At 41.6% G+C, this 26616-nt stretch overlaps 2 protein-coding genes across 2 annotated transcripts in view; one reads left to right on the top strand and one right to left on the bottom strand.

Annotated features, from left to right (window-relative positions):
- Nucleotides 1-5065: 5065 nt before the first annotated feature.
- ptgs2b (prostaglandin-endoperoxide synthase 2b) lies at nucleotides 5066-9600 on the bottom strand (the record flags this gene model as incomplete). The annotated part of the gene is made up of 10 exons (XM_080831913.1): nucleotides 5066-5478; nucleotides 6352-6499; nucleotides 6695-6981; nucleotides 7430-7676; nucleotides 7848-7931; nucleotides 8080-8261; nucleotides 8681-8824; nucleotides 8931-9074; nucleotides 9167-9283; nucleotides 9540-9600. 10 exons carry the CDS (start codon nucleotides 9598-9600, stop codon nucleotides 5066-5068), a joined length of 1827 nt encoding a protein of 608 aa, XP_080688039.1.
- An 802-nt stretch (nucleotides 9601-10402) lies between these two features.
- Nucleotides 10403-26616, top strand: part of pla2g4ab (phospholipase A2, group IVAb (cytosolic, calcium-dependent)) — a 34852-nt gene continuing 18638 nt past the window's right edge. The window contains exons 1-7 of the mRNA XM_080832381.1: nucleotides 10403-10650; nucleotides 17430-17552; nucleotides 19877-19958; nucleotides 20304-20452; nucleotides 21328-21441; nucleotides 21941-21978; nucleotides 25884-26028. Of these exons, the coding sequence (XP_080688507.1) occupies nucleotides 17520-17552; nucleotides 19877-19958; nucleotides 20304-20452; nucleotides 21328-21441; nucleotides 21941-21978; nucleotides 25884-26028 (561 nt within the window). The 5' untranslated portion in view covers nucleotides 10403-10650; nucleotides 17430-17519. The remainder of the gene's footprint in view (nucleotides 10651-17429; nucleotides 17553-19876; nucleotides 19959-20303; nucleotides 20453-21327; nucleotides 21442-21940; nucleotides 21979-25883; nucleotides 26029-26616) is intronic.

The following is a 26616-nucleotide window of genomic DNA, read 5'->3' as shown; positions in this document are numbered from 1 at the left end:
AGAATATGTACATGTATTGGTCACATAATTGGGTTTTCTAAAACAGATTTTTATTTCTCACTCAGAACAACGTTGGGCATTGTTGCACCATGCTTTGTACAACAGCCCATGCACCGTGTGTGTGTGTGTGTGTGTGTGTGTGTGTGTGTGTGTGTGTGTGTGTGTGTGTGTGTGTGTGTGTGTGTGTGTGTGTGTGTGTGTGTGTGTGTATGTGTGTATCAGGGGGTTGTGGTTATGAAAGGCCTTTCCTAATCAGTGCCCCGTAAGCTGGTAGAAAGAGAAGAAGTGATGACGGGAGATAAACCATCCGTTGTTCCATTCGATTAACTTTCCCACACTCCTGCTGGTGTTCTTATCTCTACTACCTGTCTCTGGGTTTCTCCCTGTGCTGTTCCATGCAAGGGTTAAACTAAGGGCAGGAAAATGGATTTCAGAGTACTAATATTATTATATTGCTTTAGAAGACGATTTCTTTGTCATGTTTGGGTTCATTTGAAAGGTCTCAGTCTGAGTGGTACCATGGTCTCAGTCCTGCAGCTGAATGGATTTTAACATGGATCTCAAAAACATGAGAATTTGATCTCTGTGGATTGTAGGCAGGCTTGTGGATTAACAGAATACATGGAACAGTGTTAGGTAATTAGGATACAAAAAAGGTAACTGTATAACAGTGTATGATGTAACAGGCCTAACTAACCCCCGCCCAGATTAAACCTGGGTATACTTTGGCCCAACCACTTTATGAAATGCATGTGACCATTGAGTTGAACAGTTTATGACTCTAGCAGTCCGTGTCTTTGTCTTCAAGGTTGGACCAATGTTTTTCAGCATTTATATCCATCACAGACTAGCCTGGCCATTACCAGCCTGTGACTCCATTTCATTCCGTCTTTCAGTCTGGGCCAACCCAATGCATTTTGGTTTCCGAGATGGGCGGGTGCTTATCTTGAGGTTTAAAATCATTGGAGTTCCCTTAACCAATCAGCAACGTTTAGTAAGCATTCGGTAGATTAAACTCTTCCCAAAGCCAGTTGGGAGAAGAGCTACGACGTCCTTTCCAATCATAAAACTTACAAGAAAATACTCTTGTTCTCCTTTTAATTTTCTGATGTTCTCGAGAGTTGAGACAACTTTTCCGATAGCTTTTCGTGTCTTTTCCTCCAAGGCGAGTTTTGCGTCACAGCTCTGAACTGTTCGCTGATTGGTCCTGCAAAATTTTGAGTTCTGGAGACGATTGTCAATGGGGTTGGGCCAGACTGAGTATGAGCTTGAAATCAATTCAGGCGGAAATACGTAGGCTGGTGTCACCAGGGTAATCACAGACACCAAAAGGGAGAAAAACACCAAAGTACAGTGGATAAGGCTATTGTCTCTTTTTGTCTCTATGGATGGGTATTTAAGTATTGTTAAGATTGTCAAAGGACTGGAAGTATTCTGTAGCTAGAGCCTTCCACACTCTATGTGCGTAGTGATCATTCTCTGAGCACCCAGGTACGTTCATACACTCTGAATGTGTGGATGTTTCATATATTTCTCTTATGTTTATAGATGTATTTATTTTTATTAGATTATTCACGTTGGACTTGTTTTTGAATACGTAACCGCATTAGTAACTTGTACCAAATTAATTGTGATGCAGCAGAACTGTTATATTTTTTGATTCAGCGGTGGACTGATGTCAAGCCTCTGCACTGGATCGAATGGTTACACTGAAATTATACAGCAGCCTGGCACTCAGTCCCTGAACCAGTTTGGTCTAACATGCTGGTAAGCCCCGTAACAGCACTTTGGCCTCTGAGTTAGTCTGCAGAACTAGTAACAGGCTGTGGAATATGCCTAAATATAGAAAACGGCCTTGAAAAAATCCTGTGCTACACTATTCCTAGAAGAAACCAGTTATTTACAAGTAAGCGGGATATTCATCAAAACAGATTTTAGGAATCCAAAGAAATTACCCCTGGTCAGCCTACCTGACGGGTAGCAATGTAATCCATCAGGTACTACGATTAATGGTTCATTTCTGACATATGATTTGTTGGCACCGATCAAACCAAACTCTAGCACCTTTAGTAATACTCCCCAAATGCAGGTATTTTATGTGATTCAGCAAAAGTAGACATAATTCCTGTGTTGCAACTTCACCTTCAAACTGGGATGCAACCAGTTGCACATCGGATCAACAGGACATGGGTGAGCAAATGCTATAGTATATCAAACTGTAGGGGAAAAGCCTCAGGCATAGGGCGCACACTACTACCCTTTTGAAAAATGGCTAGAGGCACCACACCGAGCATAGCATAGGGGAAAAAAGACATGAGAGATATCCAAGGTAAACCCACCGTATCCAATCCCAAACATGTTCAGGCCAAGGCAGTGTCCACACCAGCTCAAGTTCCTAGCATTCTTCCCTCAGGCCTCCCAAACTCAGGTGGTCCCCCAACAACCCTGGTGCCGAGGATACCATTTTGGACACAAACTACAAAGAGAGAGAGAGGGAGGGAGAGAGAGAGAGATAGAGAGAAGATACCACAAACACACACATAAAGACACAACACAGAAAAATAAATAACAGACAGGTACTGACTCTGTAGCCCAGGCAACTCCCACAATGAAATGTTTTGGAAACCTTAGTTTCATAACCACTCACTCAATCCTCAAAATGCAATGTCAAAATGCAAATATTCTCCTAAAACACGAACCGAATTAGCAGGAATGGACCAAGTACTGGAATGTATCTTCTGAAATATTACATCCTCAAGAAATTTCACACATCAGAATACTACACAAAATTCCCTCTTAGACTAACTTGTATCACTATTCACCTAGAGGAGGGCAAGAAGCCTTTGCCAGGAAGACATTTGTCTGACAGTGGAGTGTGAACTTTGAAGCTCTGATGCTTGCTGCGGCCAGAGGCTGGAAGCTGTTTTAAGAGATCATAAATCAGTCGGGAGCTCAGGTGCCAGACAAACTCCTCCAGCAGACAAGTCTGCATCTGTTAAGCTTTAAATGTTGCTCATCTATGCTACATTCAACGCTTTTCATTTAGGATTTTTGCATAAAGGTGTACAAGTGCTGATATCCAACTCTGAAACTGCTTTAAGGCACACTTAAGTTAAGTCTGATTTTTCTGTAGTCAGTATCCAAGGACCACAACCTTTCCACTCTTAATGGTCATTAATCACTACATCATAATGCAAAATGTTCTGATGTTTAGCTTTTATCTATACTTCTCTCACTTCACTTCTTCTCTTTTCCATTCTCAACCTGCCCCTCTCTCCTCCTCCAAGCTCTCTCTTCTGCTGGCAAGTTGTCACACGTTTCTTATCGTGGAAACTACATGGGATAAAGTGTGAGGAGCCAAGGCCTTCTTCCTTCATGGCAAGAGAATGTTCTGAAAAAAATAATGTAAAAGTGTGAGAGAGAGAGAAAATGAGAGAGAGAGAGAGAAAGAGAGAGAGAGAGACAGAGAGAGAGAGAGAGAGAGAGAGAGTTTTGGCCGTCACTCTCAGTTAAGTCTGAATCGTGAGCCCTTGCAGGGCAGGTTGGGGGCGATTGTTCCTCTTTTCAGCATGTTCAAAGTGAACAATGTTCCTCATTCCTAAACGCAGTTAAGTTTATAAGAAATGTATTCTCAACTCCACTTACGAAGTTCAGGGGACAATTCTGGTATTCCTGAATGGTTTCTCATCTGGGATTCGTTCTTAGCTAAGATCAGGATTTAAAAACGTGGAAAAGCAGTCATAGATGAGCCAGATTGAAATGCGCCCATGATCTTAAGGGCTGAAAGTGTGAGAAATCAATGGTGATTGCCTTCACATCAATTTTTTTAAAATGTTTTTTTAATTTTTTAGATTTATTTTGGGCTTGTTTATGCCTTTATTTGGACAGGACAGTGAAGAGTTGTGGACAGCAGGCCATACTTGAACCTGTTTCCCCGCAGGCAATGAAGCCCATTAATGGGGGCCCTGCAAATGGCAGTAAATAAGCGGTAAACTAAATCCTGTGGATAAAGCCAACAGCGGAATAGAATGGAGACATCTACATTCTGCAACAGTACCTCCACCTCTGCACCAGTGAAGTTAGGTCTATGTTTACTGGCTGGTGCACCACCGATGTTCGCTTTCCGCTTTGACGTGATTATGATCAGTCTCAAGTTGCTTTCGTGTTGCGTGTGGGTTCTGTGAGCACACTACCCTATGGTTGCGTGCCTTTATAAGGAGCTGGCGGGGCATTTATGTATGCAAATGTGTGTTCAATTTAAGAATCAGTGCACAGCTAAGAACACTTTGGCGGTTTAAGAACACAATTCCCCGCGTTCATGAATCTGGGGATCTATCTTAGGGTTGGTCTTACGAAGTTTGTTCATTTAACAAGACACTTTAGAAAATGTTCCAGAATGAGGTTCCTTGAGGTCCATTTGTATTTTTTTTTTTTTTTATAGTTTTCAAAACCTATTTCTTGGTGGCTGTTTTTCAGTGAAGAGATCACAAAGGTATTCTTATTTACATATTTTTTATTAAAAAAATAGGCACAAAATGTTTCCTCACAAATTTCAAGTACAAAACAATATTGTCAGTAGCGTGTGGTCTATTGTTTACAGACTATAGAAAACTGCATGAGAAATATCATATTACAAAACTGTACTAAAAATATTAATTAAATAAATCTTTCAGAGACTGTCAAATACTAGCAAAAGTGGAATGTCACTGTAATGTAAACTAAGCATTCTGATTCAAGTACATGTTAGTAAGTAACCAATAAGCATTACCAACAACTCCAACAACATAAATAGCAGTGCTAAACCGAACAAAACTAAATTTAAATACAATAAATACCTTTTTTGAGATTTATTTTGAGACTCAAAATAAGAACAAGACACACAGACACACACACACACACACACACACACCATACCATACATACATACATACAGGCCCACTTCAGCACAGTTAACAAATAAACAATAAATATGTTAATAAACAATAAATTAGCAATTTATCAATAAATAAGACAATAAATAAAAAACAAAGACAAATTCAGCAGGTTTTAGATATGTTCAGCCTTTTTAGAGCTCAGATGTTCTCTCTTTGATAATGACGGTCGGGTTGACGTCGCTGCTGGCAGCGTGAGCTGTGCTTGAGTTGATGGTGGCCGAGCTGGCCTCTTTCACATCAGGCACATTGAAGGACGCCACAGGGCAGGGTCCTTTGACGTTGTTGCACACCAGTCGCTGCAGCGAGGCGCTGTTGACAATCTGGAAGCCCACCGGGCCACCGAACGTGCTGGGCTTCCAGTACTCCGGGGAACAGATAGGGTTACCCAAGAGGCCTTTCAGGGAGTAGGGGGCACCCATCTCCACCATGGTCTCCCCAAAGATTGCGTTGGTGCGGGGCTTCTCCACCATCAGGCCAGGGTACAGCTCCACGGCATCCACGTGGCCGTACATCTCCTCCAGCTGGGCAGCCATCTCTGTTTCACCTGGGGGGTAGGGACAAAAGAGCGAGTCAGTTAGTCTCACACGGTAACTCTATTTTCCCTGTTTCTATGGTATTGGGTTTCTACCTATCAATGCATTTGGCCCTCACTCCATTGTTCAGATATTCTTTGAAATATACAAAGATACTCTTCTAGAAATCAGAAGCAGCAAAAATGCAAGAAAAGGACAAATCCATGTGTACAAACACACACACACACACACACACACACACACACACACACACACACAAACACACACACACAAATACACACACAATGAAATCAAATAGAGACCCTTGGTTAAGGTGAATCAGCTTACATTTACTTGCATGATTCACCTTGTCTTCTCCCTGAGCCAAGGCCGACTTGAGCAAACCCCCTCAGTTTACAGAAGCACTTACAAGATTGCCTCAAGACACAACACAGCTTGTGCTTAAGTAAAACACCCACATACACACAAACAGCTGTCCGTACCCTCCTCCATCGGGTAGGAGAAGAAGAGAGCGAGGGAGACTGACTTCACTTCCCTGACATAGTTTACATTAACCTCACTGTGTTGATTTAAATCTATGCTTGAGGCAAAACAACCTGAGAAGGAATGCAGTCTGTATAAATTGCTCCTGAAGAGCTAGCCGACTGCAAACTGCAAACTGCAAACTGACTGACTACGGCTACTTCTGCTTATGAATAGCTTGCTGAGTGATTTAAACTACTGCTACAGGCAGTTCACTCGTTTATTCTACAATTCAAGAGAGAGAAAGAGAAGGAGAAAGAGAGAGTTGTTCACTCATTTAGAGAGTGGGAGAAAGAGTGGAAGAATTAGAGAGAGAGAGAGAAAGAGAACAGGAATTGTTGTAGTGTTTTGATTCTGCTCACCTGTAAGATCCTCAAAGGAGGAATAGGGACTCATGTTGAAACGCTTCCTGTAGGCATTGAGAGACTGGTAGCGCATTTGACGGCTGTTCTCAATGGACTTGATGGCTACCATTAACAGAGCGGGAGGTAGGTTTTTACCACCAGCCACCTGAGGACCAAACACATTACACACACAGGTTAACCATGGCTCCAACATCCAAAGCACTGAGCTTAAAACATAACTTCTCACTCGTAAAATTGAAATCAATGAAAGCCAAAAAACGCCAATGTGTTCAGGCATTACAACATGTAACCCTTGACCCGTGCCCCCCGTTGTCGTAGAAGTTTAGCGGAGATGGCTTACCCTGCCTGCGATCTGGTTGGTGAAGGAGTCCACCAGGTGGTTGATGCCGTGGTCGACGACAATGGAGGTGTTGAAGACAAACTGCTTGTAGGAGTAGACTTCCTCCTGGATGTGGAAGTCCTCGGGCATGAGCGGATGCCAGTGGTAGAGCGTGTTGAACTCGGAGGCGATACGGTTCTGGTACTGGAACTGTGAGCTGAAGAGCAGCTCTGGGTCGAACTTCAGCTTGAAGAAGTAGCCACTAAGATGCTGCACGTAGTCCTCTATCACGATCTTGATGGTCTCACCTGATGAGAAATAGAAATTGAGAGAGTGATTAGAATGATAGGAGATTTGATGACTCAGACTTTAAATACTTCTAAATTCACCCAGAAAAAAGATACCATCCTGTGTTAAAATTAAATGAAGAACTTTGCTGAAACTGAAATGGGGAAATGCATTTTCTGAGACATGTTGGTTTCACCAAACACATAACACACCCATAAGTCTATGTGGCGCCACACATTAAGGTCACCAGAGGTTTGAGACAAATCAGCTTCCACAAAAAACTCTTTCACACGCTCTTTCTCACAACCTAAATGTGAGCGCTAACAGAGGTCAGGCACACTGTGGTTTTCCTAAGTTCCTTAAACCTGCGCTAACCAATGTGAGGCCTTGTAGTATGAGTGTGTGTATTGGTATGTGTGCCTGTTTGTTTGTTCATGAGAGGGTAGGTGTGTGTGTATGTTCCCTCACCGATGAGAATGAGACGTGTAGTCTGGAAGAGTCTCTCATCGTCCCAGTGAGGGTGGACCTCTTGGAGCACCTCACACACACGGTTGTGCTCGCGCAGCCAGATAGTGGCGTACATCATCAGGCCAGGCACCAGGCCGAACGCCTCGTGGCCCACAGCAAAGCGCCGAGACTCGGGCACGTGAGGAGGGTAGTGCATGTCCACACCAACCTCACTGACCAGGGGAGGGAACACTTCACCATCTAACACCTGAAGCAGGGAGAGGAGAGGTAGAAAGAGAAGATAAGCAAACGATAAAACACTTATACACTAATAAACATACAATATTAGGGAAATCATTTAATGTGTTGTTGTCATCTGTTGTCATTTAGTCTCAAGCTAGGACCGGTGTATGAATCACACATGGAATTCTGAACTCACCTGATACTTCATCTTGCCATCCTTAAGCAATCTCAGCTTGTTTTGCCTCTGTAGGTCTTCCCCATAGACGTGACTCAAGTCCACCTGTACAATAACAGAAAAAAAAGCACAACCGCATTTACACTCCTGTTCCCCGACAAAAATCAAATGCTTTTCCAGAAAATGGAGGACCACAGGATGAGACAAGATTGTCAGGATCCTATGACCCACCATCAGTGGTACTCTTACTCACCCCGTGGTTGATGGCGCGTGTGAAGGCTGGCCCTTTCTTCATGTCGGTTTTGAAGAACTGGTGCGTGAAGTGCTGGGCGAAGAAGGCGAACATGAGGTTGGAGCCCTGCGGGTCGGGAATGAAGTGCCTCCTCAGCAGCAGCTTCTCCGCCAGCTGCTTGGCGTCGGGCAGCTGCTTCTTACCTACAACCAGGAAGCATTGTGTTCACTTCAACTGTTCCCACACATAATTAGCGCAATGACAAATTATAGTATCACAGGCAAGAGTCAACTCAAACTGAAACTAAAGTTACACAAATGGACAGGAAAGGAAATCCATCAGCATTTGGCAGTTATCTTTAGATGTGTTGTGGCATAGTGGTTACGTATGAAAGAATCTCTGAAGTGCTGAGGTCTGAGCTCCCTGAGTTTGTGGCCTACTTTTGTGAGTAAAAAAAAAGAGAAACAGGTTTCTGCTTCAAAGCCCCTTGGGCTGGATTTCTTTTTTGAGCTGACTGGTTTAGACCATAGTGTGATGTCATATGGTGACATATATGCGGTAATCTCACAGAAATCTGAAAAAACAAGTTTAGGGAGATGTCAAGAGAGCGAGTGAGACTTACCCACAGCTCCCATAGGTGTTGGGCAATCCAGCGGTACTGGAGGGAGGGTGCGTGTGAAGTAGGTAAGGTTGGAGTAAGCCTCCCAGTTCTTGTAGTCATAATCCGAATTATATGTGGGGGGACTTTCAATCAAATGAGCCCGAGCTGGGGGGGAAAAAAATCAAAATCATGAAATATTAATATTTCTTAAAGTTATAATTCAAAGTAATCTATTCTTAGTTTTTACATTATCGAGATAAGAAATACTTACATGTTAGGACGTAACGCATGATGCCATCCCGCAAGAATGAAATTTTGTTGATGATGTTCCATAGTCCTCTGAAGTGGGTGAGGATGTAGTGCACTGTGTTAGGGGCCGGCTTCAGATTCACTTTCAACCAGGTGAAGAATTCGGCTGTAGGATAGATTTCCTGTTAAATGCTGTATCGAAAAAATATTCCGATTCTCTCATACTCCATGTTCCCAGTCAAAGATTATGCCACTTACGAGTAGTGCAGTTCTGGCCGTAGAAACCTGTCCTTGTACAGTCGCAGTCATAGGCACCGCTGCTTAGTGCTGTACACACGCCGCGGTTCTGGCAAGGTTGCGAACAGCAGGGGTTTCCTATCAAATAAAAATAGAGATATCTTAACTTTGCCCGTCACCCACTCTTAACTTGGAACTATTTAGTCTAGTCTGTGTTTAATAAGAACAGTTTGCCTTATATTGGCTAGGCCAAAGTAAAAAAAAAATATTAAAATAGGCTGAAAGATTAGTAGCCATGGAAGCTGGCAATATATAGCTTACAAAATGTTTACTGAATCTTAAAATATCTATACATAAATCCAGCTTTTCCTGATAGAGTATAAAGTTCGCTTACCTTCCACACATAACACCAACGTCAGGTGTAAGAGCAACAGAATCGCTATAGATCTAATCATTCCAGTATCGTGTGATTCGGCGTAGTGGTACGAGTTCTTGATGTACCTCGCTTCTTGTCTGTTGAAGTTTCTTCGTTAGAGTGGATGAACCTTCCCATTTTATATCTGCTGCCTAGCTCACTGAACACACCTCTGAGTCGTCATTGGCCTGACTCATCGGCAGAGAAAAATCGGCAGGGTCTGCCGGGGGTCGACCTGTTAAGCATTATGCTATTTTATAATAATATTCATATTTATTTTCATATTTAGTCTGCTACAGGCATTCTGTATAGTCTACAATTGGGCATGTTAACCCACAGCCACGCAACAGCAATAACAATAATGAGCTAAAAAAAAAAAATCTATAATAATCATTAAACTTTAAAAAAAAAAAGAAAAAATCCTTTATATTTTTCTGCTCTTTAGTCACATTAACTCAGTGGAGGACAACGACAGGCTTTAGCTTGCGTTAAGGTATTTGTTTCAAACTTAAATATAGGTTATAAGCTATCAGGATAGGATGGCCTATATGGCCCAGACACTTTCTGAATCTGTCCCTGACAATTTTAGTAGGCTACTTGAAGAAAAACTCAAATATTTAAGTAGGCATTTAACTGATCTAAGTAGGCATGTAACAGAACAGCTGAATTAGGCTACTTCCTTTAGAGCCTGTGTGCTACTGCCATCTACTGGACAGGTTAAGTGCTTTTCGCCGTGATGAGGCGGGCGAACGACTGTCGCGACTTTGGCGAGTAGGCTACTTGCTGTGTTACATCGTGGTAATAATACCCAGACGTAGGCTATTCTTGGTAGTCGTCTTCCATCTATGACAAGGTCAGGCCGTGGGGGTACAAATTTTAGATACAACGGAGCGATCCAGTTTTGTTTTGCTTTTTAATTTTGAGAGGTTTTCAAATATTTCAGAGTTTTTGAACTGCGGCTTGACTTGGTAGCCTACTAGGAAGCGAAATGAAAGCGCCTCCTTTCTCCGGACTGTAAAAGAGTCTAGTGCCTTTACTCCAAAGGAATGTGATTGCTCACTTTTTCTTCAGGGCAAATGACCTAAATCAGGTAAGTGTTCGGACGACTTTGGCTTTAGTGACTTTTCTGTGGCAGTGGGTTAAGTTTTACTAATCTATTTTCAGCACCTTTTTGAGCTCGAGAGGATTCAGTTCAAGGCATAAAAAGTGGGCATAGTTAGACTTGGAGTTGTGGACGCACGGTGTCAGTTTTCGCAACTGCGTTAACAAATGTTGCACTAGCTTGTCCTAACTGTCCTTCCAGAGCTTCTAAAGTTTGTGCGGCTTGTCTCGATCAATCCCATGCGTTGAGTTTGGACTGGAGTGTAGGGAAACACAAAGTTAGCGACCGTGCCTTGACTTGAACAGTATTATATCCAAACCAAAGCTATTCCAACTTGCTTCAGCTCAATGAGTGTGAGTGTGCCAGACGTCTATCGTCTATAGCTGTGTTGTCAATCACTTTTAACAGCTGGATTTTCTAATGGTTAGTCCACCTGTCGTCATAGGTCAACCAACATTACAATAACTATAACTTTCATCACCCAGTTATGCAAACAACAGCACATCAAAACAATTAGTACTGTAGCTCCCTTTGCAGCATGTCTCCCGGAATGTCAAGTATGTTTGAATATAACTGACTATATCCACCGAACCGGGGTTATAGGAAGCTTTATTGGGTAAACCTTTCAAGCTATTCGGGAACTTGCCATGTGAGCAACACGGTGAAGAAGAAAAATTAGGCGGAAAAAGAAAAATCAAAAACAGGAGACGCTCCATACACACCAATAAATGACCTTAAACCTCGAATGGACCTAAAAGGTACAAATGTTTGTCACTAGCTGTACCCTATCAGGGAATGAGCACTGTACCTTTATCATTGGTACATATTTGTACCTTCATCTCTGTACCTCTAGAATAACATTTATGCACCCCTAGTGACAACAATGTACCTTTATGTCCTGGTATAAAAATGTAGCCATCAGAAAGGTACAAACTCGGTACCTAATGAGGTAAAACTGGAGCAAAAAAATACACTTCAATACAGAGACACAAACATTTACAGTTATTCACCTAAATGACAACACATTTCAACAAATACAATTTTGTACATATTCTTATTGCTTTTTATATCACTCATAGTACCTTTCTTTATAAAAAGTGAAGTGTTAAAGTTCACATCATCTCTTGCTGGAATGGAGGACAACTTGAAGTATCCACACAATGACAGGTCTTTTTGAGTATGGATTTGTCTGTGCTTTAAATCAGGCCTTAAATGTGAAAATCAAGTAATTAACATGTAAAAACCATTCAGGTAGAGTTTGTAGGGTTGCAATCACTAATCTTTCCACTAAAACAGTTTTTTGTTTTTTTTTATCATTTCAACCTCTTTAGAGGCCTAGGATGGCAAGGTAAGAAGGTCATTCATGATATGGATGTTGCAGTCAGGGGCAGAGCTTGCCTTTACCTTCCGGTCCCTGATAGTCTAGAGCAGAGGGTACACAGAAAAGTCAGCCATTTCTAGATCACAGCTGTCCCAGTGAGGTCATGTTTAGTTTAGTTTGTTTGGTGGGATATTCATTAATTTATCTACTTATTCAAAAATAGTGAATTATTTACAGTAAGATCAACATTTCCAGTATGGATATTAAGTCCATCTGTTAGAGCATGTGTTTTCTTTATTTTCTGCTAACATGATAAACACATATGCTATGGCACACGCAGGCTGGAGCCATAGTCATGCCAAGCGCAATTAGCAACTGAACTGTGGGCATAGGATAGGTAAAGACACAAAACAGATTACATTTTCGACACATTCATTGTACAAATACATTGTATTTACAAACTGCATTAAAATGACAATACATTTCCCTATAAAATGTATTCGTTTAGACATACAACTGATTGATGAATTCTTAAAATGTTAGTATTAAACTCGAACTTACAGTAGTTTCATTCCTGCACTTTTTTATTTCTAATGTAAAGTATTTATTTATTCTTACACTAGGTCTCTTTTGCTCGTAGCTTGATTGTTCTCTCCTTTGTACGTCGCTTTGGATAAAAGCATCTACGAAATGACTAAATGTTTTTGATTTCACATTGAAAGTGACCCTGCAATAGACTTATGACTCTGAGACAACACGTTGGCGTTTCATTCTAGTGAACTTGTTGACTGCCTTATCCAAATTGATGTTTGCAGCTTTCTCTTTTTATAAAAAGTTGTGCAAGTTGCAGGATGCTACATGCCCTTGATGGCATGGAAAAGGTTTTTAATAGTTTAAGGCAACTGAAAAGCCATCCATCTCCAGATTTCTGAACATTTTGCGACAGGAGAACATTGTGAAAATCGAGCTTTCGTTGTTTGTTTACAGGTCAAAGAACCTGTGTGTGTGTTTAACTCAAGAGCCGGGTCGTAACAGATGGATATATCACTTAAAGCAGCAATACGGAGTTTGGTTCCAAATCTAGCAAGCTTACTACCTAAAATGTATGCAAAAACCTTGCAAACACCTCAAACAGCCCAGCTGACACTGATAGAAGCTTGCCAACACACTAACAGGTGACTTTTGGCAGTTTATCCGTGTGAAAGCTTTCTTCCATTTTTGCAGTATGTACCAGCCCGTTACACTGAACTATATAGGGAAATCCTGGATGGCTAGTGGGGAAGACACAGGTGTTTATCTGTCCTTCACATGAACATATGCTATCAAAACAAATTTGAGGATGTCACCAAAACTAGTTGCCTATAAAACCATATCTCCAAAAGTGTTACATTAATGCATAGTGTTACTTTAAGAAAAACACCAAATACTGTGTTTAACACATTTGTTAAATACATCTTTCAAAGGGATTGTATTAGCTAATACTGCTGACTCCAGAATTGATTTCTCCTAGCACTGGGACTTGACTGTCGGTATGCTAAACTGGTGAGAGGCGACAGATAACAAAGATAGCTGCAGGAGTAGAACATATACCCTACTCACATGGCATATATATCTTTACATGGACCAACTGCATTTGATTAGAAGACAAACCAAAGTGTTGCAAATGTTTTGATATCTGGGATGCTCAAAGTAGACCAGGCAAAACCCCAAAACAATGTGAACAGCTGTGGGAAAGAGAGGAAGAGAAATGAATATGTAAAAACCTATAAACAATTGTTTTACTAAATCTTGTCAAAAAAGACGGGTTGTACAAGAAACTACAGGAAATACACACAACTGATGAGTTAATGACTTGAAAGAGGACAACTTGGTGTTGGAATAGATACAATTGTGTCAAAAAAAATGGGGAAACCGTTAATTACAGTGCATGAAATGCCCTGTATTGTTATTCCTAGGCTACTTCTTCTTCTTCTTTTTCTTATTCTTCTCACCTTTTTCTGCGATTGATTCAGTCCGAACCGCTTAACGTAGAAACTTCATTCAAACTTTGTCGGGTAGGTCTTGTAAAGGACACTTATGCTATGTATTTTTCACTTTTCTAAACTTTATACTTTTTAAGATATTAAATAAAAACGAATCTAAATTTTCCCATTGACTTACATTGGGCCATTATGACATCATAATAGGGTCTTTAAACTGGCTTGCACCTGTGCTTCACTGACACCTGCGCCAAATCCAAGGAACCTCTTCTCTGTCCCTCTCAATTTAACTGTATAGGAACATTAAGATACCTTCCATTCTCTACTTATTTTTCTCTCCATCTCTCCATCTATCTCTCTATCCCTCTCAGTCTACTTTCTCTCACACTCAATCTCTCTTCTTCACTCCATTTTTATCTCCTTTTTTCAATATCTTCACTCTTTTTCTCTTTCACTCTTGTTCACTCTTCTTTCCTTCTTCCACTCTTCTTTTCTTTCTTCTTTCCTTCCACTCTTCTTTCCTTCTTTCACTTTTCTTTCCTTTCTTCACTCTCCTTTCTTCTTTCCTTCTTTCACTCTTCTTTCCTTTCTTCTTTCCTTCTTCAACTATTATTTCCTTCTTTCACTCTTCTTTCCTTTCTTCGCTCTTCTTTCTTTTCTTCTTCCACTCTTCTTTCCTTTCTTCACTCTTTTTTTTTCTTCTTCTTTCCTTCTTTCACTCTTCTTTCCTTCTTCCTCTCTTCTCTCCTTTCTTCACTCTTCTTTCCTTTCTTCTTTCCTTCTTCCACTCTTCTTTCCTTTCTTCTTTCCTTCTTTCACTCTTCTTTCTTTTCTTCTTTCTTTCCTAACTTTTGCATTTCATGCACTGGTATTTCCTTCAGGAAATGCATTTTCTAGTTGACAGATTGTATTTCAGTAATCTTAAGGGTCCTAAATGAGAGGGGAGAAAAATGTAAAAATGTAAAAAGGCAAAAGTAGCAAAGAAAGTTTACAAAGTTAGCAAGATACATCATCTTAACTGACTGCAAATTAAAGTTTGACAATAACAGTTCTATAAAACCACCTGTAAAACTTGAGAATTTCTAAAAGACTGAAGACGATCAGCTTAAGACAGCTAGCTAGCTTGCCAGTTCAAACTTAGCCATGTGAATAGTTGAGGCATATACTTGAACATTAGAGAAAAAAGAAAAACAGGACTGAAGCCAAAGCCCTTAAAACTCATACTTATTTATGTTTATCACACTAGTTAGGTAGCCAGCTACAGTATCTATGGTGCAATGCAGCTAACGTTATAGTTAGTCAATCTAGTCAATTAACCTTATCTGTAGCAAGTAACATTAACCTTAAATGTCACAGGCTTACAGCAAATGTTGGCAAAAGTAGCAAAGAAAGTTTACAAAGTTAGCAAGATACATCAACTTAACTGACTGCAAACTAAAGTTTGACAATAGCAGTTCTATAAGTTTGTAAAACTTGAGAATGCATAAAAGACTGAAGACGATCGGCTTACGACAGCTAGCTAGCTTGCTAGTTATAACTTAGCCATGTAAATGGTTGAGGCATATACTAGAACATTAGTGAAAAAGAAAAACAGGACTGAAGTCAAAGCCCTTAAAACTCGTACTTATTTATGTCTATCACACTTAGTTAGGTAGCCAGCTATCTATGCTGCAAGGCAGCTAACGTTATATAGTTAGTCACTCCTTTTCTGTAGCAAGTAACATTAACCTTAAATGTCACAGGCTTACAGCAATTGTATTGACATTAAAAACAAATCTACTGGGTCCAACTTTATCTTATCATAACTTTCTCGGTTAACACTGACCAAGCACTCAATTTGAATTCTCCTTCCCTGCGCCTGCAGCAGGTCCAACTGAAACTTTTCCAACAGTCAAACATTTGTGACATAGGCTAATGCATAGTTTGATGTAAATGAAACAATGGTCCACACTATTGCCTAAAGGACCATTTCCGTATCTTACAGGATACTTTTGTGACAGCTGTACCCGTGTGTACAGAAATGATAGGCCTACACCTATTTCTCGGTGTAGGTAGACAACAAACAGGCAGGTGCCGAATAGTTTGTAAAAGCTTTTAGTAGGTTCATTCAAATTGATGGTAGTCTGTCATAAAATGAATGAATATGTACCACAAATAAGAGTTAACCTCTGCAATTTTGCTACTCCTGTATGGTCTAGGCTACTCAGCAGCTGGTACTGCAGTTCTAGCCCGTGGCCAAAACCAGTCCGGCCGACAGTAGAGGATCTAGGTATGGCCGACATGGCGAGCCGAATGGAAACATTTGTGCGATTGTGTTGCAATTGCTCATTTGCACGTCACGTCAATGATATCATGTCATATGTGGGCCAATTAAGCTTGGCAGAGTGGGCGCCCTGATTCTAGTTTGGGAGCAAAGCAGGCTACTGTCTGGAAAGGTCTGCACTCAGAGGTATGGGGGCGGGGGTGGGTTGATCTCAGGTCTCCCCATGGGAAGCCCGAGGTAGGGGGAGTGGGGGAATATATCAAATAGCGCTGGAGGAAGTGAGGGGGGGTTCATCCAGGGCACCACACGAGCTAGAACCGCCACTGCTGGCCAAAAACCTTTTTTGGACTTGTCCCGTACACTACGTGACCGGTCGCACAAATGCACAAAATCGATGGACATAGTGCGAACGTGCGTGAAGGCGCAGGGACAACACGCTTTGTTAAACAACAGAAGGCTCCAACTCAGCTGTCCTTCCGCTCTTGGTCAGTGGGCATCATTCTGTGCTATCGGCCCTATCTCTCTCACACACACATACGCACGTACGCACGCACTTTGCCTCTTTCTCTCTTGAGTGTGTGTGTGAGAGAGAGAAAACTTGCATGTAACCTCCATATCAGCAGGGGTGGATGTAGTGATGGAGGATTAAGGCGAGGACAAGAGTCTGGCCATCAAACACCTGTACAGGGGCGCAACTACACATTTATGAAGGGGTATGCACCATCAGTGTTGGCAATGGGAAGGGAACATGTTATGTATTTGGTCATTGCTTGTGTTAGTCATATCTGCTGTTATTGTTGGAAGGAATTGTTGGAGGGTGTTTTTTTAGCCGGGTTCAAATTCAAGGTTGCCAAACAGCAGAATGCTAATATATAGCACCTATAACTGCAAACTAATGATGATAAACACGATAAGATCTTCAACTGTAGTGGTGAGGAAAATATAAAGTAATCTGGGGGGGGGGAATTAGCTGAGACACTCATGAATTAGGCACGCTGATGCCACTTTAGCGTATGTATATTTAAAATACATATTTAATAATGAAATGTTACTGACCTCATACAACTTCTCTCGGGGTGGTTGTGTGTTGATTACTGGTAACGAAAATTCATGGCAGATTCTAGTAATCATAACCTTGCCAAGAGTTGAAAAAGACTGTGTGTTTGTGTGTTTCTCATTGCCGGCTATGTGTTTGTGATTACAGATTGTGAAAATATCCAGAGGAGTTCTTCAAATTTCAGAGGCACACTAAGGAGTGGACATTTGTTGAGTTAAAGCTGTCTGGACCTCAGCCATGTCATCCATAGACCCCTACCAGTACATCATTGTGAGTTCTGCTGCAATGCCACATTTAGAGTAGCTGTTATAATCCACACTACCATGTAGATTAAGTCAGGAGATACACATGCATAGCAACACAGCCCGTTACCATGTCATTATTTGTCTGTTATTTTAAATGATAAAATGTATTTTTGAGAAAGAGCAAGAGTTAGCAATTTATTTGGACTGACTAGAAAATATTCATTACCACCAGCGTGTCAGTGTGTCAGTTAAAATGGCGGTAACACACCAAGGACACAGGTCCATTTGCCATCAAGTAGTAAAATCCCACTGATGCACCTCAAGTAATACAAAGGCAGGTGAATACCCATGAATCGACTGACTGTACTTCGTTAATGGAATGAGACCAGACAGAGGAAAGAGAGACATCAGACTATAGAATGTCTTATCAGTCTGTCCATGTCCGTGTGGTTGCCCACTCGGCGTGAGAACATTCACACATGTTGTAGGGGTGGATCTCACACGCTCAAAGTGAAATGTGAATTCAGCGTCAAAATGTGCATGTGACAATTGTGTTATCCACCCTTATGTACACAAATTACATACAGGTAATGTTATCTTGCTGAAATTAATAATTTTCTTCTCCTCTATCCAACTTGTACTACACCACAGTCTAGTTCTAGTCACAGTTTCTCTACCGTATGCCTCAAATACAGCACCAGGGCTTTGTGTAGCCTCCAGCCTCCTCAGAGTCGTTTCTTGACGTCTGAATTGAATTGACAGTAAAAGCTAAAGCCAGGATTCACCCCAATGCATGTGAAAACAAACGTAATGTGTATTCTGGGTCACACAGTCCACTGTATGTTCATCTCATCAGACATCTTCCCAAACAAGTATCAGCTAAAGCGCCTATCATGGCCTTGGCACTAGGCCGTGGGCAGTGTGTGTCAGTTAAGAGGTACCCCAACAGACTGTGCTGTGAATCATGGTCTAGTGATTAAGAATAATGGATGTGCTTGAAATTGCATACCTCGGAAATAGTGTGCAGTTTGTCAGCACTTGTGGTATTTGCAGATGCAGATGTTATCAGATGAATTTCTACCACAACTAGAATTGAAAAAGGTCACCATCTGACACCATCCCCCTCCTATCTCCTCTCTCTATCTGTCTTTCTAATGACTACTTCTGTTTACATTTAAGATTATGCGCAGAGTCGCAGACTCAACACCAGGAGTGTTTATGATGACCCTGTGCATTTCATAGGTTCATAGAAAGTTTTGACTTCAGCTTTCTCTTGCCTGGTCTGATAAGGGATAAGTGTCAAAACCAGGCTTAATGCAGGTCCCAACACACAGGGCCTTCAGCACTGTTCACTATCAAGCTTGAGATTCGAGACACACAGTCTACTTTGTGGGACAGTAGTTTTGGAGGGGGATTCCTCATTGCAAAACTCATCCATTGAAAAGCATGTGGCTTTCCTGAGAAACCAGGTCATCTGTCAGCACTACTATAAATACACTTTTAACACACTACAATTGTCGAAACCTGCATGATGGCTTGGTTTCACGTCAAACATTTTTGTTCCTGGAAGAAGGACAGTGGTATCTTGGTATCAGTGGTAAGTAACATTGATGTTTACTTTCAGACCTGGCCAATTAAAGTGTGTATTATAGTCATTCCACACCCAGCAACTGTCTCTTATGACTGTCATGATTGCCGAGCATTCCATAGCACTGTTATGATGCCACACACATTGCCTGGCAATTCATACACTTCCTCTTCCTGGTTTGTCCTAAGTCAGAGTTGAGAGATTGCTTTATTTGTGCTTGTTTGTCTGGAAGGCAGCTGACAGTTCATATGGAGCCATGTGCCCATGGTAACTTTGAGAACTTTGCAGACAGAACTGTTAATTATGCAATCAGTTGCTTTTTGGACCCGGCATAGACAGCTGTCATCGTCATTAGTCGTTCTTCCTGATGTATTGGTTGTAACCAAGTATTGGTTGTCTGATTTTAAATGCCAAGTCCTAATGCAAGCTAGGGTCCTGTTTAATATGCCACTCTGTGTATAAAGACCTCCTTTTTCTGCCATGGCACATGCCCCCCACCCCCACCCCCTTTCTTCCCATCACCACCTGTCTTTCCTCCCGGTTTGTAATACACAGGGGTGCTTACAATGCCTTATTGCATGGCCCCTGCCTGTGAAGTGATTCCTTCAGGATGCTTTGCAAGGTGTTTCAGGACCAGAGACCTTGCCAAACGTGCTATGTGCGTCAGCTCATCCTGCAGAGTCAAAAGGCCTGAACTGGTGACACTAAAGAATCTCACAGTCACACACTCCCATATTTTACCTGTGTGCTTTATGTTGCAGGTGGAGCAGCAGTACTCTCACAAGTACAAAGTGACAGTGTTGCGGGCTGAGAATGTCACCAAAGGAGCAATTGGTGACCTCTGTAAGTTTGTGTTCATCATTTGTGTGTGTCTGTGTGTGTGTGTGTGTGTGTGGGTGTGGGTGTGGGTGTGGGTGTGTGTGTGTGTGTGTGTGTGTGTGTGTGTGTGTGTGTGCGTGCATGTGCGGGTACATTTGTGTGTGTGTGTGTGTCTGTGTTCCAAATCCAAACAACTCAAATGTCAACTGCAACTTCTGCAATTGCCACAGAAGGTGCTTGTGTGCTCTTATACTGTAACCTTTTTGCCTGACGCAAACTCTTGTGGTGCATGCCTTCATGCATGTGTGTGTGTGTGTGTGTGTGTGTGTGTGTGTGTGTGTGTGTGTGTCTGTGTATTTGTCATTACAGTGGACACCCCGGACCCCTACTTGGAGCTGTTTATCGCCACAGCTCCAGAGAGCAGGAAAAGGACCCGACACATAGACAACGACATCAACCCAGAGTGGAACGAGACGTTTACCTTCATCCTAGACCCCAACCAGGAGAATATTCTAAAGGTCAGTAGACAGACACATTGGTATAGCCATAGACAGACACACTGGTATTGCAATAGACAGACACACTGGTATAGCCATAGACAGACACACTGGTAAAGCCATAGACAGACACACTGGTATAGCCATAGACAGACACACTGGTATAGCCATAGACAGACACACTGGTAAAGCCATAGACAGACACACTGGTATAGCCATAGACAGACACTCTGGTATAGCCATAGACAGATACTCTGGTATAGCCATAGCAGAAACACTGGTATATTCATAGACAGACACACTTGTATAGCCATAGACAGACACACTGGTATAGCAATAGACAGATACACCGGTATAGCCATAGATGGGAAGACACATAAATTATGAATGATGGCACAAGAGTACAACCTTTACACCCCTGAAGCCTCCAGTATATCATTTTAGCTGCAGCAGCAGTTTTTTTTTTACCCTGGGAGTCAGATCTTTCACCAAACCTCATAGACATAAATATGTAGAGGTTGCAGTTCAGTTGAAAAATTAGCTGTTTGACTGTGCCGATACCACTGTTCTGTTATTACTAGTCTGTCTAGATAAATATAAGAAAAGGACATACATGAATGATGTGATGTGATATTGATGGTGATATATTTTGTTTGTATGTGTGTGTTTCTCGGTGTAAGATGAATAAGCCATGTGTAATGTGATGCCTGTATGAAAAGCTTTTGAAAGATATTACACAGAGATGAGAGTTTGATGAATTCAATACATCTGAGCTGCACGGAACTCAATAGAAATGAAACAAATCGACATTAATTCAATAACATTAAAGTGATTAAAGTGGTTTAAAATGAATTGATGTGAAGTGAAATCAAGTGAATGGCCATTCTCACTGCCAGATCACTCTGATGGATGCCAACTACGTGATGGACGAGACTCTGGGCACAGTCACATATGACATCTCCAAACTGAAAGTGGGACAGATGGAGACAGTGCCTTTCCCCATTGGCAAGGTGAGTTGTGATGGTTGACGACGTTCTCGGAACAAGAGGTTGATGGCTTGTAGAAGTGTCATTGTCTCTAAATAATAATTTTACAGTACACCCCAAACCTTCCCCCTGCATTTTGCCTTAGTAAGGCGTTGAGGAATGGCAAAACCTTTGTCACATTGCAAAATGCCTTGGCATGCCATGGCACACTATTATAGTCTTTCTGGTATGGATTATTCCTGTCAGTGTGACCACAGTTTTCCATGCAGGTAAGGCTGTAGAATCGGGCGTCACCCACGTAGGGTGTAAACAAGCCTAGTCACCTTGGAAATATCAAAAGCAGAGAACCTAGGTGGAGAACTGTGGTGTGTTAGTAGGAAATGAGTAATTAATTCCCATTAAAAAGAAGAGCTACCTGTACTGTATATTGTTGAGTTAAAGGTATTGTGAGGAAAACATTAGCATTTAAAGTTTCCCCAGCACTTTATATAACTTTATCATAATTTTTTTTTTCAATTGACAGACAACCAAAGTGTACCTGGAGATGTCACTGGAAGTCTGGTAAGCATCTGTACATCTTTGACCTGTGGTCTTTATGAATTTAGCTGGAAGCATTTGCAATGTAAAGTAATTTAGCTCACTTTCTTTAATTGTGCGACTGACAGCAGCATGCACTGGAAAAAAGCATTTGCTTTCCTGGTGCTGTTATGATATTTCCCCCCTCGAGATGAAAATCTAGTGGCACGCTGGATCAGACATAGGCCTTGTGATCAGATGAGTCAGTTGGAGCCAGACTGGAATCCGGCTGGTCGTCAATGATGTGACAGTGAGAAGGCTGCGCCGTAGGTCATCCTTTGAGGTTCACCACTGTTCAGAGCTGTACATTTCCTCATGCATCACCCCAAGAGAAGAGAGACTTTGCCAAACTGAGTGTCAGAAACAGATGAAAACTCAGTGTATGATGCTTCTGTAGTATTTCACATCAGATTCTGAAGATTCCCCAACCCTACTGACCTACTGCCAGGTCTGCAAGTATTGTAAGTGGCAGGTATTTCATTCAGTAGATGACTGGACATTAGTCATGTTACTTTCTGGCAGTTATAAGGTGTGTCAAAAATAGGTCGCAGAGATACCCATGACATAGATCCCATGATTTATGTCTTGTTTTCCAGTAGCAATGCATGAGAAGCATTCCTTTTGGATTACGATCTTCTGAATCTCCTGACACCATTACACAAAAATACACCAAACACACACACACACACACACACACACACACACACACATACGTTTGTTTGGCTTGCCATCAGTAGTAGTCTTTTTTTGACATGTACACTCAAAAAAGTGAACTCTGTGAGTTGCTGAATCAAATATATATACTTATATTCAATGTAATTAACATGTCTGTGTTTGGTTTTAAAATCTAGTCCACTTTAGTAAGTCTAACTTAAAATGAAAACTTGTTAAAGGTGCATTAAGGATTAATAGCTATTCGCTAAAGGTATGCTAGCAGCTAAAACTAACGAAATCTCTTGAAATGTGCTGACTTTGACATTATGACAAACTAATTACTCAACGACTGTCCTTACACAGTCAAACATCAATCATGTGCAACACAAGACTAAGCAAGACGGCAAATAAGCTACTTACTAGATCGGCAGAAGGTAATCAAAGTCAGGTCGGCGGGCATCGGCAGGCAAAACTACAGAAGGCAGTTATATGCCTATCGACCCTGCTATGCCATTGGCACGGACGCAATTCTCCATATTAAAAGTCATTGTAGCGCCCCAATTTTTTTTAAGCTGTTATTTTAAGGTTAAACTGCTTATCCTAACCCTAATCCTGAAGCATAATTGTTGCATATTGTGCCTTTAAAGCAAAAGAAGCCAGCTAAATTAATTCAACATAACACTGTTGAGTGAATGGCACAAATACCTCTTAAATCTAGTCCACTTTAGTAAGTCTAACTTAAAATGAACAATTACCTCTAAAATGTTGTCCACTTTAGTTAGTCTTACTTAAAATGAACAATCACCTCTAGAATCTAGCCCACTTTAGTAAGTCTAACTTAAAGGGATAGTTCGGGATTTTTGGCCAAAGTTACCTGAGAGAAACGTCCGTCACAGGAAAACGATGAAAACTGAGAGTCGATTCACAACATCATCTTTGTTGCCACAACCTGAATAGTCGCAAGCCTTCACCATTTTTTTACACTCAGCTTTATATCAATTTTATCAAATGTTGTCTCAGTTTTCATCGTTTTCCTGTGACGGACGTTTCTCTCAGGCAACTTTGGCGAATCAAACTTTCGCGAATCAACTTTCGCGAATCAAACCGGTAGGCCCTAGCTGTGAGGTTGCGGTATCGCGCGTACTGAAAATAGGGCCAAGTGATAACGAGGTGTGACTTTTTCCACTACAATGTTTTTGGGATGCAAATATATCACTCTTTTGAACACATAATGTTTTGGGAAGAGAAACTTTTTATTTTGCTGGGTCTAGCAAACCTGTCGGACTACTTTCGGCTTGACCAAAACTGGACGAGAACTCTGCTCACAGGACACTGCCGGGAGTAAGTCAGCGTGATTGCATGACACTGGTGATGAGGATGCCATACAGATTCATGTCAAAAATCCCGAACTATCCCTTTAAGTCTTACTTTAAATTCAGTGTAACTTAAAATTAAAACTTGTTAAAGAAAAAGAAGCCAGCTAAGTTAATTCAACATAACACTGTTGAGTGAATGGCACGATCACCTATAAAATCTAGTCCACTTTAGTAAGTCTAACTTAAAATGAAAACTTGTTAAAGCAAAAGAAGCCAGCTAAGTGAATTCAACATAATACTGTTGAATGAATGGCACAAATACCTCTATACAAGAATGTCCTAGATGGGTTTCTGTAGGTCTTACATTGCACATGCTCAGAAGTCTTCACTTTGAGTGTGATGCTGTGTTCATATGTGCTGGAGCTCACGGTCTTACCCAGCTGGTATATTTTATTCTGTGATGTTGAAATATTAGTGCATGGTTTAAGAGTGATATTGCTGGTCCTACTGTATTTGTCTTGCGAAAGTCAAGCTTATATGAGCACATGTTAGCTAGCTCAGGACCTTGCACTGCTGCCTCACAGCAAGAAGGTCACGGGTTTGATTCCCCCATGGGGCACTGTTGGTTTCGGGGGGCAGTGTTAACATCTGACATCAGGTCTGAGAACTTTATTAGATATATGATATTATTAGATATAATCAATGTAGCCATCTGAGATCTCTGAGAGGTTTTGGCGGTGTAAACAAAACTACTACGGATACCATATAGGGAAAAACAATTAGATTAAGCACACTACTAAAAAGCTGAGTAAAAACGCGGTAAAGTAAAGTATTATATAATTTAAACCTCACTTTTAAATAGGCTAATAGGCTACTAAGTACAAGGAAAAAGTGAGATGGACTCTTAAGTTAGACTTCTAATGTAGGCCTATGATTAATGCAAACTCAGACTGACAGCAGCTTGTTGTTGAAAGGGAGCCCTGCATTCGCGACATTGGCGTGTGTGTGCTTCCCAGAATGCCTTGCGTGTGTGAATGTTATGTGTAAAATGTGTAGTTAGCAACATGAATGTTAGTTAGGCTACTAGTTAGCGTGTGATAATGGATGTATTCGTTACTGTGGTGTCTCTTTTAGTAGCCTAACTCTCATGTGTTTACCCGATGTGTTTAAGTGTGATCACCCTTGTGGTGTGTTGCATCCGCATTAGGTAGTACCCTGTGTTTCTCAGTATTTCTTACAATGATCTTCATTATTCATCATATAAATGATGGAACATTTAAAAACTGGGCAGAACACTGCCGCCTGGTTATCATTAGCTGATCTGCCAGGCATAGACCCAACCCGCCCGTAAATGCAATATTTTACAAATATGGAACCCAAACCCTCCCGACCCGCGCATCACTAGTGGCCACCTAATATATGCATGTGTGCGGCCTTGTTTGTCGACATAACTAGGCTTTATAACAATGAAAACCATTGAGGTACTGCTTATTCAAGTCAGTTAAGTTGGAATTACAAGGAGCTGTTCAATTGGTGTTAGTAAATCCAGTTGAGTTAGAAATACATAAGTGAGTTAGGTCAGTCTAATGAAGGTCTGTTTAGTCAGATGAACACTGCCTGATCAATTATAGCTTACTTGAAGTTTGAGCAAAACTCAGTTAGGTGGAAAACATTGACACAACAATGTTAAGTCATTTGAACAACTTATTTTTTTGGGTGTAGTTGCTGTTTCTCTTTATATTTTATCCACTTGGTGAAATATAAATTCAAGAGTTTAGTTATCAAAGCATACCTTGACATTCAGATGGACGAAGCGCATTCATGGTATGAACACATGCCCCAAATGGGAGTACGTTATGAAGCCTCGGTCTCAACTTGTCAACTAAACCTAAGCCCTCTTGCTCCCCCTCTCCTCCTCAGCTCAGACCTGGACCTGCGCTTCAGCCTGGCTTTGTGCGATAAGGAGAAGCTGTTCCGACAGACGCGCCGGGAAAAGGTGATGCTGGGGATCAAGAAGCTGCTGGACGGCGAGAAACCTCGCTACCTGCCCAGCTCACCGCAAGAGGTACCCCCCCCCCCCCCCCCCCCCCCCCCCCCACACACACACACACACACATCTAAACAATTGAGTTCAGCTCGGGTCAAGGATCAAGGATCCATATGCCTCAACAGGGATACAGGAATGTTAGATGTTGCATCAACATAGCAACGGGAACAAGACCCTGGACATCTGGGCCAATACATCACATCGGCAAGTGCATAGAATTGAATGACTGATCTACTGTATGTGGCTGATTAAGGGACAGTTTCCTGACAGACCATACTGCAGTGTAACTCCTCTGCTCTTAGCAAGAACTGCATCTGGTCATGCTCCACTGTACCAGCTTTCCAGGAACTGAACCATGCCATGCCAATGCATGCTGCAGTTTCAAGGCAGCACTAATCTCACAGAAGGCCATTAGCCGCAAAACAGGGGCGCAGCGCGTGTAAAAGCGATAATAGGACAGCAGCGTTCCTGTAATGAAGAGCGCTGGTGGTTGACCGGGGGCGCCATCACTGGACTGACCTCAGCTTTTGCATATCTGGCAGGCCCTGTGCTCTTCCTGTTTGGCTGAGAGAGAGAGAGAGGGGGGGGGGGAGGGGGAGAGGAAGA

The sequence above is a fragment of the Sprattus sprattus genome, assembly GCF_963457725.1.
Source record: "Sprattus sprattus genome assembly, chromosome: 2".
Taxonomy (NCBI): domain Eukaryota; kingdom Metazoa; phylum Chordata; class Actinopteri; order Clupeiformes; family Clupeidae; genus Sprattus; species Sprattus sprattus.
The sequence above is the reverse complement of the archived record's forward strand: the minus strand, read 5'-3'. Positions and strand labels throughout refer to the sequence as shown.